Genomic DNA, 14,664 nt, shown 5'->3' with positions numbered 1-14,664 from the left:
GTTGGACTAGTAACCGGAAGGTTGCAAGTTCAAATCCCCGAGCTGACAAGGTACAAATCTGTCGTTCTGCCCCTGAACAGGCAGTTAACCCACTGTTCCTAGGCCGTCATTGAAAATAGGAATTTGTTCTTAACTGACTTAAATAAAGGTAAAATAATTTTTTTTTTTTAATTACTCAAGACAGCATAGTGCCTGAGGAGGTTGTTTTGCACTCTCAAGACAATATAGAGCCTTATGAGACTTCTGGTGTGTCCTGTTTCCTCTAGCTTCCCAGATGTGATGATGCCAGCGTACTCTCGCAACCGCTGGTCCTGTGTCTTCTTCATTGTCTACCTCTCCATAGAACTTTACTTCATCATGAACTTGGTATACACACAGACACACAATATGTTGTTTCCCACCTGTGCACCCTATGGCCATGGTATAACACTGTGTGTGTTGCAGCTCCTGGCGGTGGTGTTCGATACGTTTAACGGTGTTGAGAAGATGAAGTTTAAATCTCTGCTGCTTCACAAACGCTCTGCTATCGACCATGCCTTCCAACTTTTGGTCAGCAGACAGGTACATGCACACACACACACACGTTTAGCCCCCACCTAAAGTGTCTGTAAGCTGTGGTAACCTATGTATAACTGTTGCATTTCGTGTGTGTTGTCTCCCCAGAGGCCAATGGGTGTGTCTCTTAAACAGTTCGATGGTCTGATGCGTTTCTATAGACCTCGTATGTCATCCAGAGACCGCTTCCTCACATACAAGGCCCTCAACACTGCAGGAGCACCCATGCTCAGGTAACACACACACACATACACTCATGCAAACATCACAAGCAAACACACACATACTGTAAGTGTTGTTGTTTTAAAGAAGTCTTTGTGTTGTTCTGTTGCAGCCTGGATGACTTTTATAAGTTCTATGAAGTCATCGGTCTCAAATGGAAGGTAAGCCTAACACACTGTCGTGACGTGATTACTATTAATCTGATGACTATGATTTATCTTATCAATTAACTGTTTAATTGTTACTCAAATGTAACAATTAACTCATTCGAAATTTGGGGCACCGTGGGAAGAGTTATCTCCTGATTTAAACTCGAAAGATATATAGATATCTCTTACATCAATAACAGCCACTTATTAATCATTACCTCACATCAGTCTCATTCTGAATGTCGTAGACCTCTTGAATCTGCAAGAACTCCAGCATTTTCTGATTAAATCAATTGGGGTAGAACTGAATCATTTATTTACTAAATAAATAATAACACAGAATACACATACACATTTACATGAGATAAAAGTCCCTAGTGGACTGACAAGACATGATGGCTTGTTACACATATGGAGAGGGTGGGGTAGGTAAAGAGCGGGAGAGACATAACACTTGGATACATTGGAACCTACGCTCAAAGGAATAGTAATACTTTGCACATGAACCACCGCTCATTCGGATAAGAAATGCAATGTATATATTTACACGTAGATGTCTTTCTCTGTCGTCTCTCTGTTGAAACCAATCGATCCGTCTATGGGTTGTGGCTTGATGTAAGGCTTTGGTTGTCCACCAGAGGTCAAATGTCTTTGGTTGTAGAGCTTCTCTGATAGTGAAGTGTTTGTTAGAATAGATAGTTCAGTTGCACCAATGGTTGTCTGAGATGGGATTCTTCCTTCCCACCTCAAGTTCTAGGACCACTTTTACATGCACAGCTGCAGAATGTTTCTGGTCTTGTAGTGGGGGTTATCTTCTCACTTCGTGTTGGATTTCAGAGTTTCCAACCATTTCAATGTGTGGACCATGGTGTCACGTCTTTTGGCCTAACCATTTTCAGCCTTGTAGCCACCGCTCCACACTGTCTAGTCTGAATGTAAATTTTGTTACCAAGGCTTTTATACTCAGGTAAAAAGGGGGTGTTCCATCACGCCGACACAATGTCTGTGCTCACATGGGTGTGGTTACTGACTAGGTAAAAGTTATGAAAAACAATTATCTAATTTAGAAGACATTTATAACTTAACCAAAATACTCTCATACTTAATCATATGTTTTATACAACATGTGGTCCTTCTGTAGCTCAGTTGGTAGAGCATGGCGCTTGTAACGCCAGGGTAGTGGGTTCGATTCCCGGGACCACCCATACGTAGAATGTAAGTCGCTTTGGATAAAAGCGTCTGCTAAATGGCATATATTATATTATTATTATTATTAACATCTAGATGTAAACTTGACAAATAGAATGTGTACCCTTTCCGAGTTAGTTATTTCGTTATATCATCCTTAATGACATTGCAAAATAATAAACATTATGACATGATTATTCTTTAGATTCCCACTGACCATTCCTATCTTATAAATATTGTTCCCATTTTCACTTTCTGGACAAAAAGGTTTTGAAGGCCAAAGTCTCTCTACACAAAGCACATTTCTTTCCCAATACTGCAGGGCAGGAAAGACCCTTTTGCGGCATACAATATATGACCGGGTGTTAAGGTTTCAAAACCGGCACCTCTCCCCCTGGCTATCTGTCAGCTATTTGCCAAGCTGATCTGGAACCTTTGATCCTCACCCAGGAGAGAGTCATGACAACACCCACTCACACAATTATCCCATTTCTCTGTGTGGATACCTGTACCTGTATACACACCTCTCTGTGGCGTTTGTGTGTGTGATTGTACTCTGTAGGCACGGCGGAGCGGGGAACACTGGTTTGATGATCTTCCACACACTACTTTTCTTATCTTCAAAGGTGATTCTTACTTTTTCCCTTCTATCTTCCATCCATCTAATGCTGTGTTCCTCTTATCTGGGGTGACTCCGACTGACTGACCTCCTTCTGTTTATGTTTCTAACAGGCATCAACCTGCTGGTCAAGTCTAAAGCCTTCCAGTATACCATGTGTAAGTGGACATCCATTATTAGTAGTTTATAGTACTATTATCTTGTCATCCTATGACAAGTCTTACTCTAGGACAGCCTAACTCTCCTCTCTCTCCTCTCTAGATGTGGTGGTGGCCGTTAACGGAGTGTGGATCTTAGTAGAGACCTACATGTTGAATAGTAAGAGTCTTAGTAGGGACCTACATGTTGAATAGTAAGAGTCTTAGTAGGGACCTACATGTTGAATAGTAAGAGTCTTAGTAGGGACCTACATGTTGAATAGTAAGAGTCTTAGTAGGGACCTACATGTTGAATAGTAAGAGTCTTAGTAGGGACCTACATGTTGATTAGTAGGAGTCTTAGTAGAGACCTACATGTTGAATAGTAAGAGTTTTAGTAGAGACATACATGTTGAATAGTAAGAGTCTTAGTAGGGATCTACATGTTGAATAGTAACTAAACCTATTCCCAAACTATAAAGTACATTTAATGCAGATTCTCTATTGAGCATGCTTTTTAGTTCAGGACTAGACTCAATCTGTAAGGTTGTTTCTGATCTCTGTCCTGGCCCCTCCCCCTGCAGGTGGCTTCTCCTGGTCCAGAATGGTTCCCTGGAGCTACATCGTCTTCCTCACGAGTAAGAACACACTCTCACACACACACACACAGAGCCACCTCCTCTTTGTCACTAGTGAGAACACACATTTGTACTCCCCCTCTCTCTCTTTCTCAATCTCTAGTCTATGGGGTGGAGGTGTTGTTGAAGATAACAGGCTTGGGGCCGTTGGCCTACTTCAGCTCTGGCTGGAACCTGTGAGTACCGACCATTAAACCCTAACAACTTACCCTCAACCATTAGCATGTCCACTGTGATTATCTAGTAGCCTAGTAGCCATCAGTGTCTCTGTGTTCGCCTCACCAGGTTTGACTTCTCTGTGACTGTGTTTGCCTTTCTGGGCTTGATTACTCTGGCCTTCGACATGGAGCCCTTCTACTTCATTGTGGTGCTCAGACCGCTGCAGCTACTCAGGTGGGTTACTATGACAACACACATCTATGTTTTCAGGGGTATTTTGTTAGATGCATGTTATATGTAGATTTTGTAAATATTGTATTGATCATCACGTATAAGTGTGTGCACTCCGCTTGTAAGTGTGTGTGTTTTCTCGCTCAGGTTGTTTAAGATAAAGCAGAGGTATCGCAATGTGTTGGACACCATGTTTGAACTCTTCCCAAGGATGGCAAGGTAACGCCTTTACTTCCTGACCTCTGAACCATAACCCACTATATTTACATACAAGGCAGGTATGAGACTTTTAATAAGAACCTTTGTGTGTGTGTGTGTGTGTGTGTGTGTGTGTTCTCAGTCTGGGGCTGACACTGATTATCTTCTACTACTCCTTTGCCATCGTGGGGATGGAGTTCTTCGCTGATGTAGTTTACCCTAACTGCTGCAAGTGAGTCACACACACACTCCTCATACACACAGTTTCCTCATACACTCCACACACCAACCCGTAAGTCTACCCTGACACGTTGTTCGAGGCAGACCCTACCACAGACTATGAATTCTACAAGGATATTGGAGCTCTAGTAATATGACTACAAGATGGCTATCTTGGTTCACATGGGTTTCAGTTATGTTATTTCTCTCTCTATTCTCTCTTTATCTACTCTATTTCTCTCTCACTCCTCTCTACTCTCTTTCTCTCTCTCACTACTCTCTCTACTCTATTTCTCTCTACTCTATTTCTCTCTCTCACTCCTCCCTCTCTCTCACTCCTCCCTCTCTCTTTCTCTCTCCTCTCTCTCCTCTCTATCACTCCTCTCTCTCCTCTCTCTCACTTCTCTCTCTCCTCTCTCTCACTTCTCTCTCTCCTCTCTCTCACTTCTCTCTCTCCTCTCTCTCACTTCTCTCACTTCTCTCTCACTTCTCTCCTCTCTCTCCTCTCACTCCTCTCTCACTCCTCTCTACTCTATTTCTTGCTCGCTCACTCCTCTCTCTACTCTATTTCTTGCTCGCTCACTCCTCTCTCTACTCTATTTCTTGCTCGCTCACTCCTCTCTCTACTCTATTTCTTGCTCGCTCACTCCTCTCTCTACTCTATTTCTTGCTCGCTCACTCCTCTCTCTACTCTATTTCTTGCTCGCTCACTCCTCTCTACTCTATTTCTTGCTCGCTCACTCCTCTCTCTACTCTATTTCTTGCTCGCTCACTCCTCTCTCTACTCTATTTCTTGCTCGCTCACTCCTCTCTCTACTCTATTTCTTGCTCGCTCACTCCTCTCTCTACTCTATTTCTTGCTCGCTCACTCCTCTCTCTACTCTATTTCTTGCTCGCTCACTCCTCTCTCTACTCTATTTCTTGCTCGCTCACCTCTCTACTCTATTTCTCGCTCACTCCTTTTTCTCGCTCACTCTCTACTCTTCTTCTCTCTCTACTCTCTCTCTCTCTCTCTCTCTATCACTCCCTCTCTCTCTCTCTCTCTCTATCACTCCTCTCTCTCTCCTCTCTCTCTATCACTCCTCTCTCTCACTCCTCCCCTCTCTTTCTCTCTCTCTCTCTCTCCTCTCTATCTCTCTCTCTCTCTCCTCTCTCTCACTCTCTCTCTCACTTCCTCACTTCTCTCTCTCTCCTCTCTCACTTCTCTCACTCCTCTCTCTACTCTATTTCTTGCTCGCTCTCTCCTCTCTCTCACTTCGCTCTCTCCTCTCTCTCACTCTCTCACTCCTCTCTACTCTATTTCTTGCTCTCTCCTCTCTCTCACTTCTCTCTCTCTCTCTCACTCTCACTCCCTCTCTACTCTATTTCTTGCTCTCGCTCACTCCTCTCTCTACTCTATTTCTCGCTCGTACTCCTTTTTCTCTCTCTACTCTCTCTACGCTATTTCTCTCTACTCCTCTCTCTCTTCTTGCTCTCTATCTCACTCTCTCTCTCTCTATCACTCCTCTCTCTCACTCCTCCCTCTCTATCACTCCTCCTCTCTCCTCCCTCTCTTTCTCTCTCTCCTCCTCTCCTCTCTCACTCTCTCTCCTCCTCTCTCTCACTCTCTCTCTCCTCTCTCTCACTCTCTCTCTCTCTCACTCCTCTCTCTCACTTCTCTCACTCCTCTCTCTACTCTATTTCTTGCTCGCTCTCTCCTCTCTCTCACTTCGCTCTCTCCTCTCTCTCACTTCTCTCACTCCTCTCTCTACTCTATTTCTTGCTCGCTCTCTCCTCTCTCTCACTTCTCTCTCTCCTCTCTCTCACTTCGCTCACTCCTCTCTCTACTCTATTTCTTGCTCGCTCACTCCTCTCTCTACTCTATTTCTTGCTCGCTCACTCCTCTCTCTACTCTATTTCTTGCTCGCTCACTCCTCTCTCTACTCTATTTCTTGCTCGCTCACTCCTCTCTCTACTCTATTTCTTGCTCGCTCACTCCTCTCTCTACTCTATTTCTCGCTCGCTCACTCCTTTTTCTCTCTCTCCTCTCTCTACGCTATTTCTCTCACTCCTCTCTCTCTCTCTCTCTCTCTCTATCACTCTCTCTCTCTCTCTCTCTCTATCACTCCTCTCTCTCACTCCTCCCTCTCTCTCACTCCTCCCTCTCTCTTTCTCTCTCCTCTCTCTCCTCTCTATCTCTCCTCTCTCTCCTCTCTCTCACTCTCTCTCCTCTCTCTCACTCTCTCTCTCTCCTCTCTCTCACTTTCTCTCCTCTCTCTACTATTTCTTGCTCGCTCTCTCCTCTCTCTCACTTCGCTCTCTCCTCTCTCTCACTTCTCTCACTCTACTCTATTTCTTGCTCGCTCTCTCTCTCTCTCTCACTTTCTCTCTCCTCTCTCTCACTTCGCTCACTCCTCTCTCTACTCTATTTCTCGCTCGCTCACTCCTTTTTCTCTCTCTACTCTCTCTACGCTATTTCTCTCACTCCTCTCTCTCTCTCTCTCTCTCTCTATCACTCCTCTCTCTCACTCCTCCCTCTCTCTCACTCCTCCCTCTCTCTTTCTCTCTCCTCTCTCTCCTCTCTATCACTCCTCTCTCTCCTCTCTCTCACTTCTCTCTCTCCTCTCTCTCACTTCTCTCTCTCCTCTCTCTCACTTCTCTCTCTCCTCTCTCTCACTTCTCTCACTCCTCTCTCTACTCTATTTCTTGCTCGCTCTCTCCTCTCTCTCACTTCTCTCTCTCCTCTCTCTCACTTCGCTCACTCCTCTCTCTACTCTATTTCTCGCTCGCTCACTCCTTTTTCTCTCTACTCTCTCTACGCTATTTCTCTCACTCCTCTCTCTCTCTCTCTCTCTATCACTCCTCTCTCACTCCTCTCTCTCACTCCTCCCTCTCTCTTTCTCTCTCCTCTCTCTCCTCTCTATCACTCCTCTCTCTCCTCTCTCTCACTTCTCTCTCTCCTCTCTCTCTCTTCTCTCTCTCCTCTCTCTCACTTCTCTCTCTCCTCTCTCTCACTTCTCTCACTTCTCTCTCACTTCTCTCTCTCTCCTCTCTCTCCTCTCTCTCCTCTCACTCCTCTCTCACTCCTCTCCTCTATTTCTTGCTCGCTCACTCCTCTCTACTCTATTTCTTGCTCGCTCACTCCTCTCTACTCTATTTCTTGCTCGCTCACTCCTCTCTCTACTCTATTTCTTGCTCTACTCTCTACTCTATTTCTCGCTCGCTCACTCCTTTTTTTCTCTCTCTACTCTCACGCTATTTCTCTCACTCTCTCTCTCTCTCTCTCTCTCTCTCAACTCTCTCACTCCTCCCTCTCTCTTTCTCTCTCCTCTCTCTCCTCTCTATCACTCTCTCTCTCCTCTCTCTCACTTCTCTCTCCTCTCTCTCACTTCTCTCTCTCCTCTCTCTCACTTCTCTCACTTCTCTCTCACTTCTCTCTCTCTCCTCTCTCTCCTCTCACTCCTCTCTCACTCCTCTCTACTCTATTTCTTGCTCGCTCACTCCTCTCTCTACTCTATTTCTCGCTCGCTCACTCCTTTTTCTCTCTCTACTCTCTCTACGCTATTTCTCTCACTCCTCTCTCTCTCTATCACTCCTCTCTCTCACTCCTCTCTCTCTCTCTCTCTATCACTCCCTCTCTCTCTCTCTCTCTCTCTCTATCACTCCTCTCTCTCACTCCTCTCTGTACTCTATTTCTTGCTCGCTCTCTCCTCTCTCTCCTCTCTCTCACTCCTCCCTCTCTCTCTCACTCCTCTCACTCCTCTCACTCCTCTCTCTCACTCCTCTCTCTAACTTCAACAATCTATTTCTCTCTCTCTCCTCAGCAGCTTTCTAAACACTCCTTTTTCTCTCTCATCTACGCACACACACTCCTCTCTCTCTCTCTCTCTCTATTCTCTCTCTCTCTCTATCACTCCTCTCTCTCTCACTCCTCTCTGTACTCTATTTAGTCGATACTCACTCCCTCTCACTCCTCTCAGTTCCTCTTTTATATTTATAATATACGCTATTTCTCGCTCACTCCTCTCTCTACTCTATTTCTCGCTCACTCCTCTCTCGCGCTCACTCTCTCCTCTCTACTCTATTTCTCGCTCTCTACTCTATTTCTCGCTCTCGCTCTCTCCTCTCTACTCTATTTCTCTATTTCTCACTCACTCCTCTCTCTCTCTACTCTTTCTCTCTTTACTCTTTCTCTCTCTCTCGCTCTACACTATTTCTCTCTCATACCCCCCCTATCAGTACCAGTACAGTGGCAGATTCCTACAGGCAGATTAATGTAACCATAGGCAACAGGACGGTGCTGGACGAGGGCTACTACTATCTCAACAACTTCAACAATATCCTCAGCAGCTTTGGTAAACACATGCACACACAGTAGTCGATACTAGGCAGTTCCCTGTTTTATATTTATAATATATATTTATGTATATTTATTTATTTATGTATATTTATATATATATATTTTAAATTTGTATTTATATATATATATATATATATATATATATATATATATATATATATATATATATTTTTTATTTTTATTTTTTATTTATTTTTTTTATTATATATATTTTTTTATTTATTATATATTATATATATAAATAAAAAATTTAAAAAAATAAATATATATATATATATATAAATAAATAAATAAAAAATACTGAACAAAAACATAAACACAACATGCAACAATTTCAAAGATTTTACTGAGTTACAGTTCATACATGGAAACCCAATTTGAAATAAATTCATTAGGCCCTAATCTATGGATTTTACATGACGGCAGGGCTGCAGCCATAGATGGGCCTTGAAGGGCATAGGCCCACCCACTTGGTAGCCAGGCCCAGCCAATCAGAATAATGTTTTCCCCACAAAGGGGCTTTATTACAGACAGAAATACTCCTCAGATCCCCCCCCACTCCCGTCAAGACAATCCCGCAGGTGAAGAAGCCGGATGTAGAGGTCCTGGGATGGAGTGATTACATGTGGTCTGCGGATGGGAGGCCAGTTGGACGTACTGCCAAATTCTCTAATACGAGTTTGTAGAGAAATTAACATTAATTTCTCTGGCAACAACTCTGGTGAACTTTTCTGCAGTCAGCTTGCCAATTGCACGCTCCCTCAACTTGAGACATCTGTGGCATTGTGTTGTGTGACAAACTGCACATTTTAGAGAGGCCTTTTATTGTCCCCAGCACAAGGTGCACCTGTGTAATGACCATGCTGTTTAATCAGCTTATTGATATTCCACACCTGTCAGGTGGATGGATCATCTTGGCAAAGAAGAAATGCTCACAGGAATGTAAACACATTTGTGCACAAAATCTAAGCTAATTAAGCTTTTCGTGCAGGTTTTTTTTCAGCTCATGATGCATGGGACCAACACTTTACATGTTGTGTTTTATATTTTTGTTCAGTGTAATAAAGTGCTAGGGATTGATTTGGAATTCAGGATCTCTCTCCATCTCTTCTCTGCAGTGACTCTGTTTGAGCTGACTGTGGTAAACAACTGGTACATCACCATGGTAATACTCTGTTCGTCCTTACAATGAATGCTGCCTATCTGATTAAACTTCTGCTGCTGCCTGACTGTCAAGCTTGTCCAGCGTTGTGATTGGTTGCTGAGGTTGATTGACAGCTGCTGTCCCCTACCCTACAGGAAGGAGTGACATCCATGACCACTCACTGGAGCCGCCTCTACTTCATGACCTTCTACATCGTCACCATGGTGAGACCGGTTTTGTCTGTGTGTGCACGTACACTACCGTTCAAGAGTTTGGGGTTACTTCGAAATGTCCTTGTTTTTTAAAGATAAGCACAAAAAAAATGTCAATTTACAATAACATCAAATTAATTAGAAATACAGTGTAGACATTGTTAATGTTGTAAATGACTATTGTAGCTGGAAACGGCTGATTTTTAATGGAATATCTACATAGGGGTACAGAGGCCCATTATCAGCAACCATCATTCCTGTGTTTCAATGGCACGTTGTGTTAGCTAATCCAAGTTGATCATTTTAAAAGGCTAATTGATCATAGGAAAACCCTTTTGCAATTATGTTAGCACAGCTGAAACTGTTATCCTGATTAAAGAAGCAAGACAACTCTCCTTTTTTAGACTAGTTGAGTATCAGGAGCATCAGCATTTGTGGGTTCGATTATAGGCTCAAAATGGCCAGAAACTAATAACTTTTTTCTGATAATCGTCAATTTATTCTTGTTCTCAGAAATGAAGGCTATTCCATGTGAGAAATTGCTAAGAAACTGAAGATCTTGTACAACGATGTGTACTACTCCCTTCACAGAACAGCGCAAACTGTCTCTAACCAGAATAGAAAGAGGAGTGGGAGGCCCCGGTGCACAACTGAGCAAGAGGACAAGTAGATTAGTGTCTAGTATGAGAAACTGACACCTCACAAGTCCTCAACTGGCAGCTTCATTAAATAGTACCGGCAAACACCAGTCTCAAAGTCAACAGTGAAGAGGCAACTCCGGGATGCTGGCCTTTGAGACAGAGGCCCTCTGTCCAGTGTCTGTGTTCCTTTGCCCATCTTAATCTTTTATTTTTATTGGCCAGTCTGAGATATGTCTTTTTTTTGCAACTCTGCCTAGAAGGCCAGCATTCCGGAGTCGCCTCTTCACTGATGACATTGAGGCTGGTGTTTTGCGGATACTTTTTAATGAAGCGGCCATTTGAGGACTTGTAAGGCGTCTGTTTCTCAAACTAGACACTCTAATGTACTTGTCCTCTTGCTCAGTTGTGCACCGGGGCCTCCCACTCCTCTTTCTATTCTGGTTAGAGTCAGTTTGCGCTGTTCTGTGAAGGGAATAGTACAGTGTTGTACGAGATCTTCCGTTTCTTGGAAATTTCTCGCATGGAATAGTCTTTCTTTCTGAGAACAAGAATAGACTGACGAGTTTCAGAAGAAACCTCTTTGTTCCTGGCCATTTTGAGCCTGTAATTGAACCCACAAATGCTGATGCTCCAGATACTCAACTAGTCTAAAAAAGGAGAGTTGTCTTGCTTCTTTAATCAGGACAACAGTTTCAGCTGTGCTAACATAATTGCAAAAGGGTTTTCTAATGATCAATTAGCCTTTTTTAAATTATAAATTTGGATTAGCTAACAGAATGTGCCATTGGAACACAGGAGTGATGGTTGCTGATAATGGGCCTCTGTAGATATTCCATTAAAAATCAGCCGTTTCCAGCTACAATAGTCATTTACAACATTAACAATGTCTACATGGTTTTCTGATCAATTTTATGTTATTTTAATAGACAAAAATTGTGCTTTTCTTTAAAAAACAAGGACATTTAAGTTACCCTAAACTTTGGACCGGTAGTGTATGCTTGTTTTTGTGTGAACTAGCGTGTGTAATAATTTCCCTCTGTCCTCTCTAGGTGGTGATGACCATCATCGTTGCCTTCATCCTGGATGCGTTTGTGTTCCGTATGAACTACAGCCGGAAGAACAAAGAACCACTGTTAGATCCTGAGGGTAAGTCTGTGTGTGCGCGAGTGAACGGTCAAAGTAAGATGAGAATGGTGTAGTGCTTGAGATGTGTGTGTAAAGATGGTGTGTTTGTGGTGTAGATGAGAACAGTGTAGTGTGTGGTGTGAGAGTGTGTGTGTGTGTGTGTGTGTGTAAAGATGTGTGTGTAAAGATGGTGTGTTTGTGGTGTAGATGAGTTGTGTGTGTGTGTGTGTAAAGATGGTGTGTTGTAGATGAGAACAGTATAGGGTTTGAAATGTGTGTATAAAGATGGTGTGTTTGTGTGGTGTAGATGAGAACGGTATAGTGTTTGAAATGTGTGTATAAAGATGGTGTGTTTGTGTGGTGTAGATGAGAACGGTATAGGGTTTGAAATGTGTGTATAAAGATGGTGTGTTTGTGTGGTGTAGATGAGAACGGTATAGGGTTTGAAATGTGTGTATAAAGATGGTGTGTTTGTGTGGTGTAGATGAGAACGGTATAGTGTTTGAGGCAGAGGTGAGTCGTGATGAGGCGTTGGCCACTCTGGAGCTTTATAAGAAGACGTGTCCAGGGCTCTCCTCACTTAACTCTCTACAGGGAGTACTGCTGGCCATGGACCGCAGTGGGGTGAGAACACACAGACCTACACTCGCAAATACACGCACAAACACCGTCCTACACTCTTACAAATATAGACACGTGTGTGTGTGTAGAGCTCGTCTCTGGTGTATCTGGGTCGGAGGTCGCGGACCAAGAGTGACCTCAGCATGAAGATGTACGAGGAGGAGATTCAGGTGAGTCACATTGCCATGACAACCAGAACCCTGCAGACTGCTCCATCTTAGATGTCACTTTAAATGAGACTTGATCTAGCTGAAGACAGGATGTTCCCTCACTGTCTAACCAATGGGATTTCACAAATGACTATATTTGACTTGTCAGCTGTGACACTTTTTAAAAATGTGTGTGTGTGTGTGTGTGTGTGTGTGTGTGTGTGTGTAGGAGTGGTATGCTGAGTACTCCAGAGATAATTTACCCCAGTCAGACAGAAGCCTAGTGGAGAGAGAGCTGGACATCCCTCCTCCCTGCCCTGAACGAGAATCCTAACCCCAGCTCAACTCACAAGGACTACTTAGCACCAACTAATACTCACTGTTTCTCCCTTTCAAACACACCTCTTTGACTTCAGTCATCATGCCACAGAGCACTCTGAACTAAATGTTTTCCACAATGACAATACGGAGACACACTCAACACTCCATCTCTTCCCTCCCTCCACCCATCCTGAGGGATTGTACTCTGGCATCCTGTTGGACAGTCGGGATGTGGACAGATGTGATGTCACTGGACTACAGCCTGGATCCCAGCAGTGATTTGTGTTGATATAAATCATGTTGTTTTCTCTCTGACTGGATCGCAGTGTTCAAACATGTTTAAGAGCTTTATCTAACCCCAACCCTAACAGGACTTAGTCTGCTGATGCATGGATAGGAGAAGAAGAGCATCGATGGATGGCTTAGAGGTCAGGGTTTAAGTGTTAGGCCCTCTAGCTGTGAGACAGAGCTGATGTTCAGGACCTGAGAACGATGAGACACTAGGATGGACTTGGGATTTCACAGTACTCACATTTTTTTTTTACTGCACGGAGAGGACACATCTGGACAGGGAACGGACACACACCATAGAGATAAATAGAGGACTCTAGTGCCCAAAAGCCTGATGTAGCCTGGGCAATGCCATTGAGGACTTTAACCATTTTGAAGTAGTCAATTGGGTGGGACTTTATGGTTTAAGGAAGGAACAAATCATTCTATCCAGGTCATCAGGAAGGATCAGCCAATGAATTATACTCGTACCCAGACATTCCATAACTGCATGTGGCAGTAAATCACTAAGCTTGGCTTTATACCTGTTCAAACACTCCAGGTGGCAGTATGCCAAGTTTGTAGAAGTAGTAAAATAAGAATTGATTACTGAAAAATGGAGAATGCCTCAATGGTGCTGCCAATGCTCTGACACAATGTTACATCCATCTCTATGAGATGAACACTGCTGCATGTAGATACAGCCTATTTTGTAGCCACTCCCCCTCCTGTGTTCATTCGTCATCGGACTCTCCTGGCATCAAGACACGCCCACCCTGTCTGCTGGTAGTAATCTCAGCCCCCTCAAGCCACTACACACACCCCTCAAACCCCTGCACCTGTCTAGTAACCTACAGCTATATCTCCTAACCAGTGTTTCAACAAACCTAAGACAGTACTTTACTTTTATAAATTGTCAGTGTATTAAATTAGGAATAATGTAAATAAATGTTTCACTTTGTCACGTGCATTTGCATAGCTACCTTAACTGACTTGCCTAGTTAAATAAAAATAATAAGCTAAGAACAAATTCTTATTTACAATGATGGCCTACCCCGGACGATACTGGGCAAATTGTGCGTAGTCCTGAGACTCCCAATCACAGCCGGTTGCGATACAGCCTGGATTTGAACCACTGTCTGTAGTGACACCTCAAGCACTTAGATGCAGTGTCTTAGACCGCTGCACCACTTGGGAGACTCCGGGCTCAGACAAGCCCTGAGATATGGCTATAGACAACACCTGGTTGTTACATGGATGTTTTTATTTAGATCTTTAACAGAGACCATACACAACATCTCAGAACCTACACATGAGTCGTAAGAACCTTTATTGAACCAGGAAAAGCCCATTGAGACCCGGACAAGAAGGCAGCCACAAACAATCAATATATTAGAATTAAAACATACGTCAATTCAACATGAAAAAAAGCATCTACACTCCTGTAACAGTCTTCCTGATTTATTAAGTCAGTGGCCCTAACATATCTAGATGAAGCATTGGTTGTAGACTATTCCATGTCCCTGT

General features: G+C 43.4%; 1 protein-coding gene and 1 long non-coding RNA gene across 6 annotated transcripts in view; one reads left to right on the top strand and one right to left on the bottom strand.

Annotated features, from left to right (window-relative positions):
• The window catches only part of tpcn1 (two pore segment channel 1), a 33,444-nt gene extending 19,339 nt beyond the window's left edge, over window positions 1-14,105 (top strand). For 2 of the 5 annotated variants that reach the window (XM_052478875.1, XM_052478876.1), the window contains 19 exons: window positions 267-366; window positions 445-561; window positions 664-788; window positions 890-938; window positions 2,677-2,740; window positions 2,847-2,891; window positions 2,995-3,051; window positions 3,455-3,508; window positions 3,612-3,684; window positions 3,794-3,901; window positions 4,046-4,117; window positions 4,239-4,328; window positions 8,534-8,649; window positions 9,773-9,819; window positions 9,954-10,022; window positions 11,701-11,797; window positions 12,261-12,400; window positions 12,487-12,567; window positions 12,776-14,105. In XM_052478875.1, the coding sequence (XP_052334835.1) occupies window positions 267-366; window positions 445-561; window positions 664-788; window positions 890-938; window positions 2,677-2,740; window positions 2,847-2,891; window positions 2,995-3,051; window positions 3,455-3,508; window positions 3,612-3,684; window positions 3,794-3,901; window positions 4,046-4,117; window positions 4,239-4,328; window positions 8,534-8,649; window positions 9,773-9,819; window positions 9,954-10,022; window positions 11,701-11,797; window positions 12,261-12,400; window positions 12,487-12,567; window positions 12,776-12,880 (1,609 nt within the window). In that variant the 3' untranslated portion in view covers window positions 12,881-14,105. Of the gene's footprint in view, window positions 1-266; window positions 367-444; window positions 562-663; window positions 789-889; window positions 939-2,676; window positions 2,741-2,846; window positions 2,892-2,994; window positions 3,052-3,454; window positions 3,509-3,611; window positions 3,685-3,793; window positions 3,902-4,045; window positions 4,118-4,238; window positions 4,329-8,533; window positions 8,650-9,772; window positions 9,820-9,953; window positions 10,023-11,700; window positions 11,798-12,083; window positions 12,401-12,486; window positions 12,568-12,775 lie in introns of those variants that run through there. The other 3 variants (XM_052478879.1, XM_052478878.1, XM_052478877.1) reach the window with 3 other exon arrangements.
• Window positions 4,326-7,891, bottom strand: LOC127911693 (uncharacterized). The gene is made up of 4 exons (XR_008078916.1): window positions 7,664-7,891; window positions 6,698-6,929; window positions 6,131-6,281; window positions 4,326-5,248 (listed from the first exon to the last, which is right to left on the bottom strand). It is a non-coding gene; the product is annotated as an uncharacterized LOC127911693 (long non-coding RNA).
• Window positions 14,106-14,664: the final 559 nt, after the last annotated feature.

This window comes from Oncorhynchus keta, chromosome 25 (genome assembly GCF_023373465.1).
Source record: "Oncorhynchus keta strain PuntledgeMale-10-30-2019 chromosome 25, Oket_V2, whole genome shotgun sequence".
In the NCBI taxonomy this organism is placed as follows: Eukaryota; Metazoa; Chordata; class Actinopteri; order Salmoniformes; family Salmonidae; genus Oncorhynchus; species Oncorhynchus keta.
Note: the sequence above shows the minus strand (reverse complement) of the source record. Positions and strands in the feature narration are given on the sequence as shown.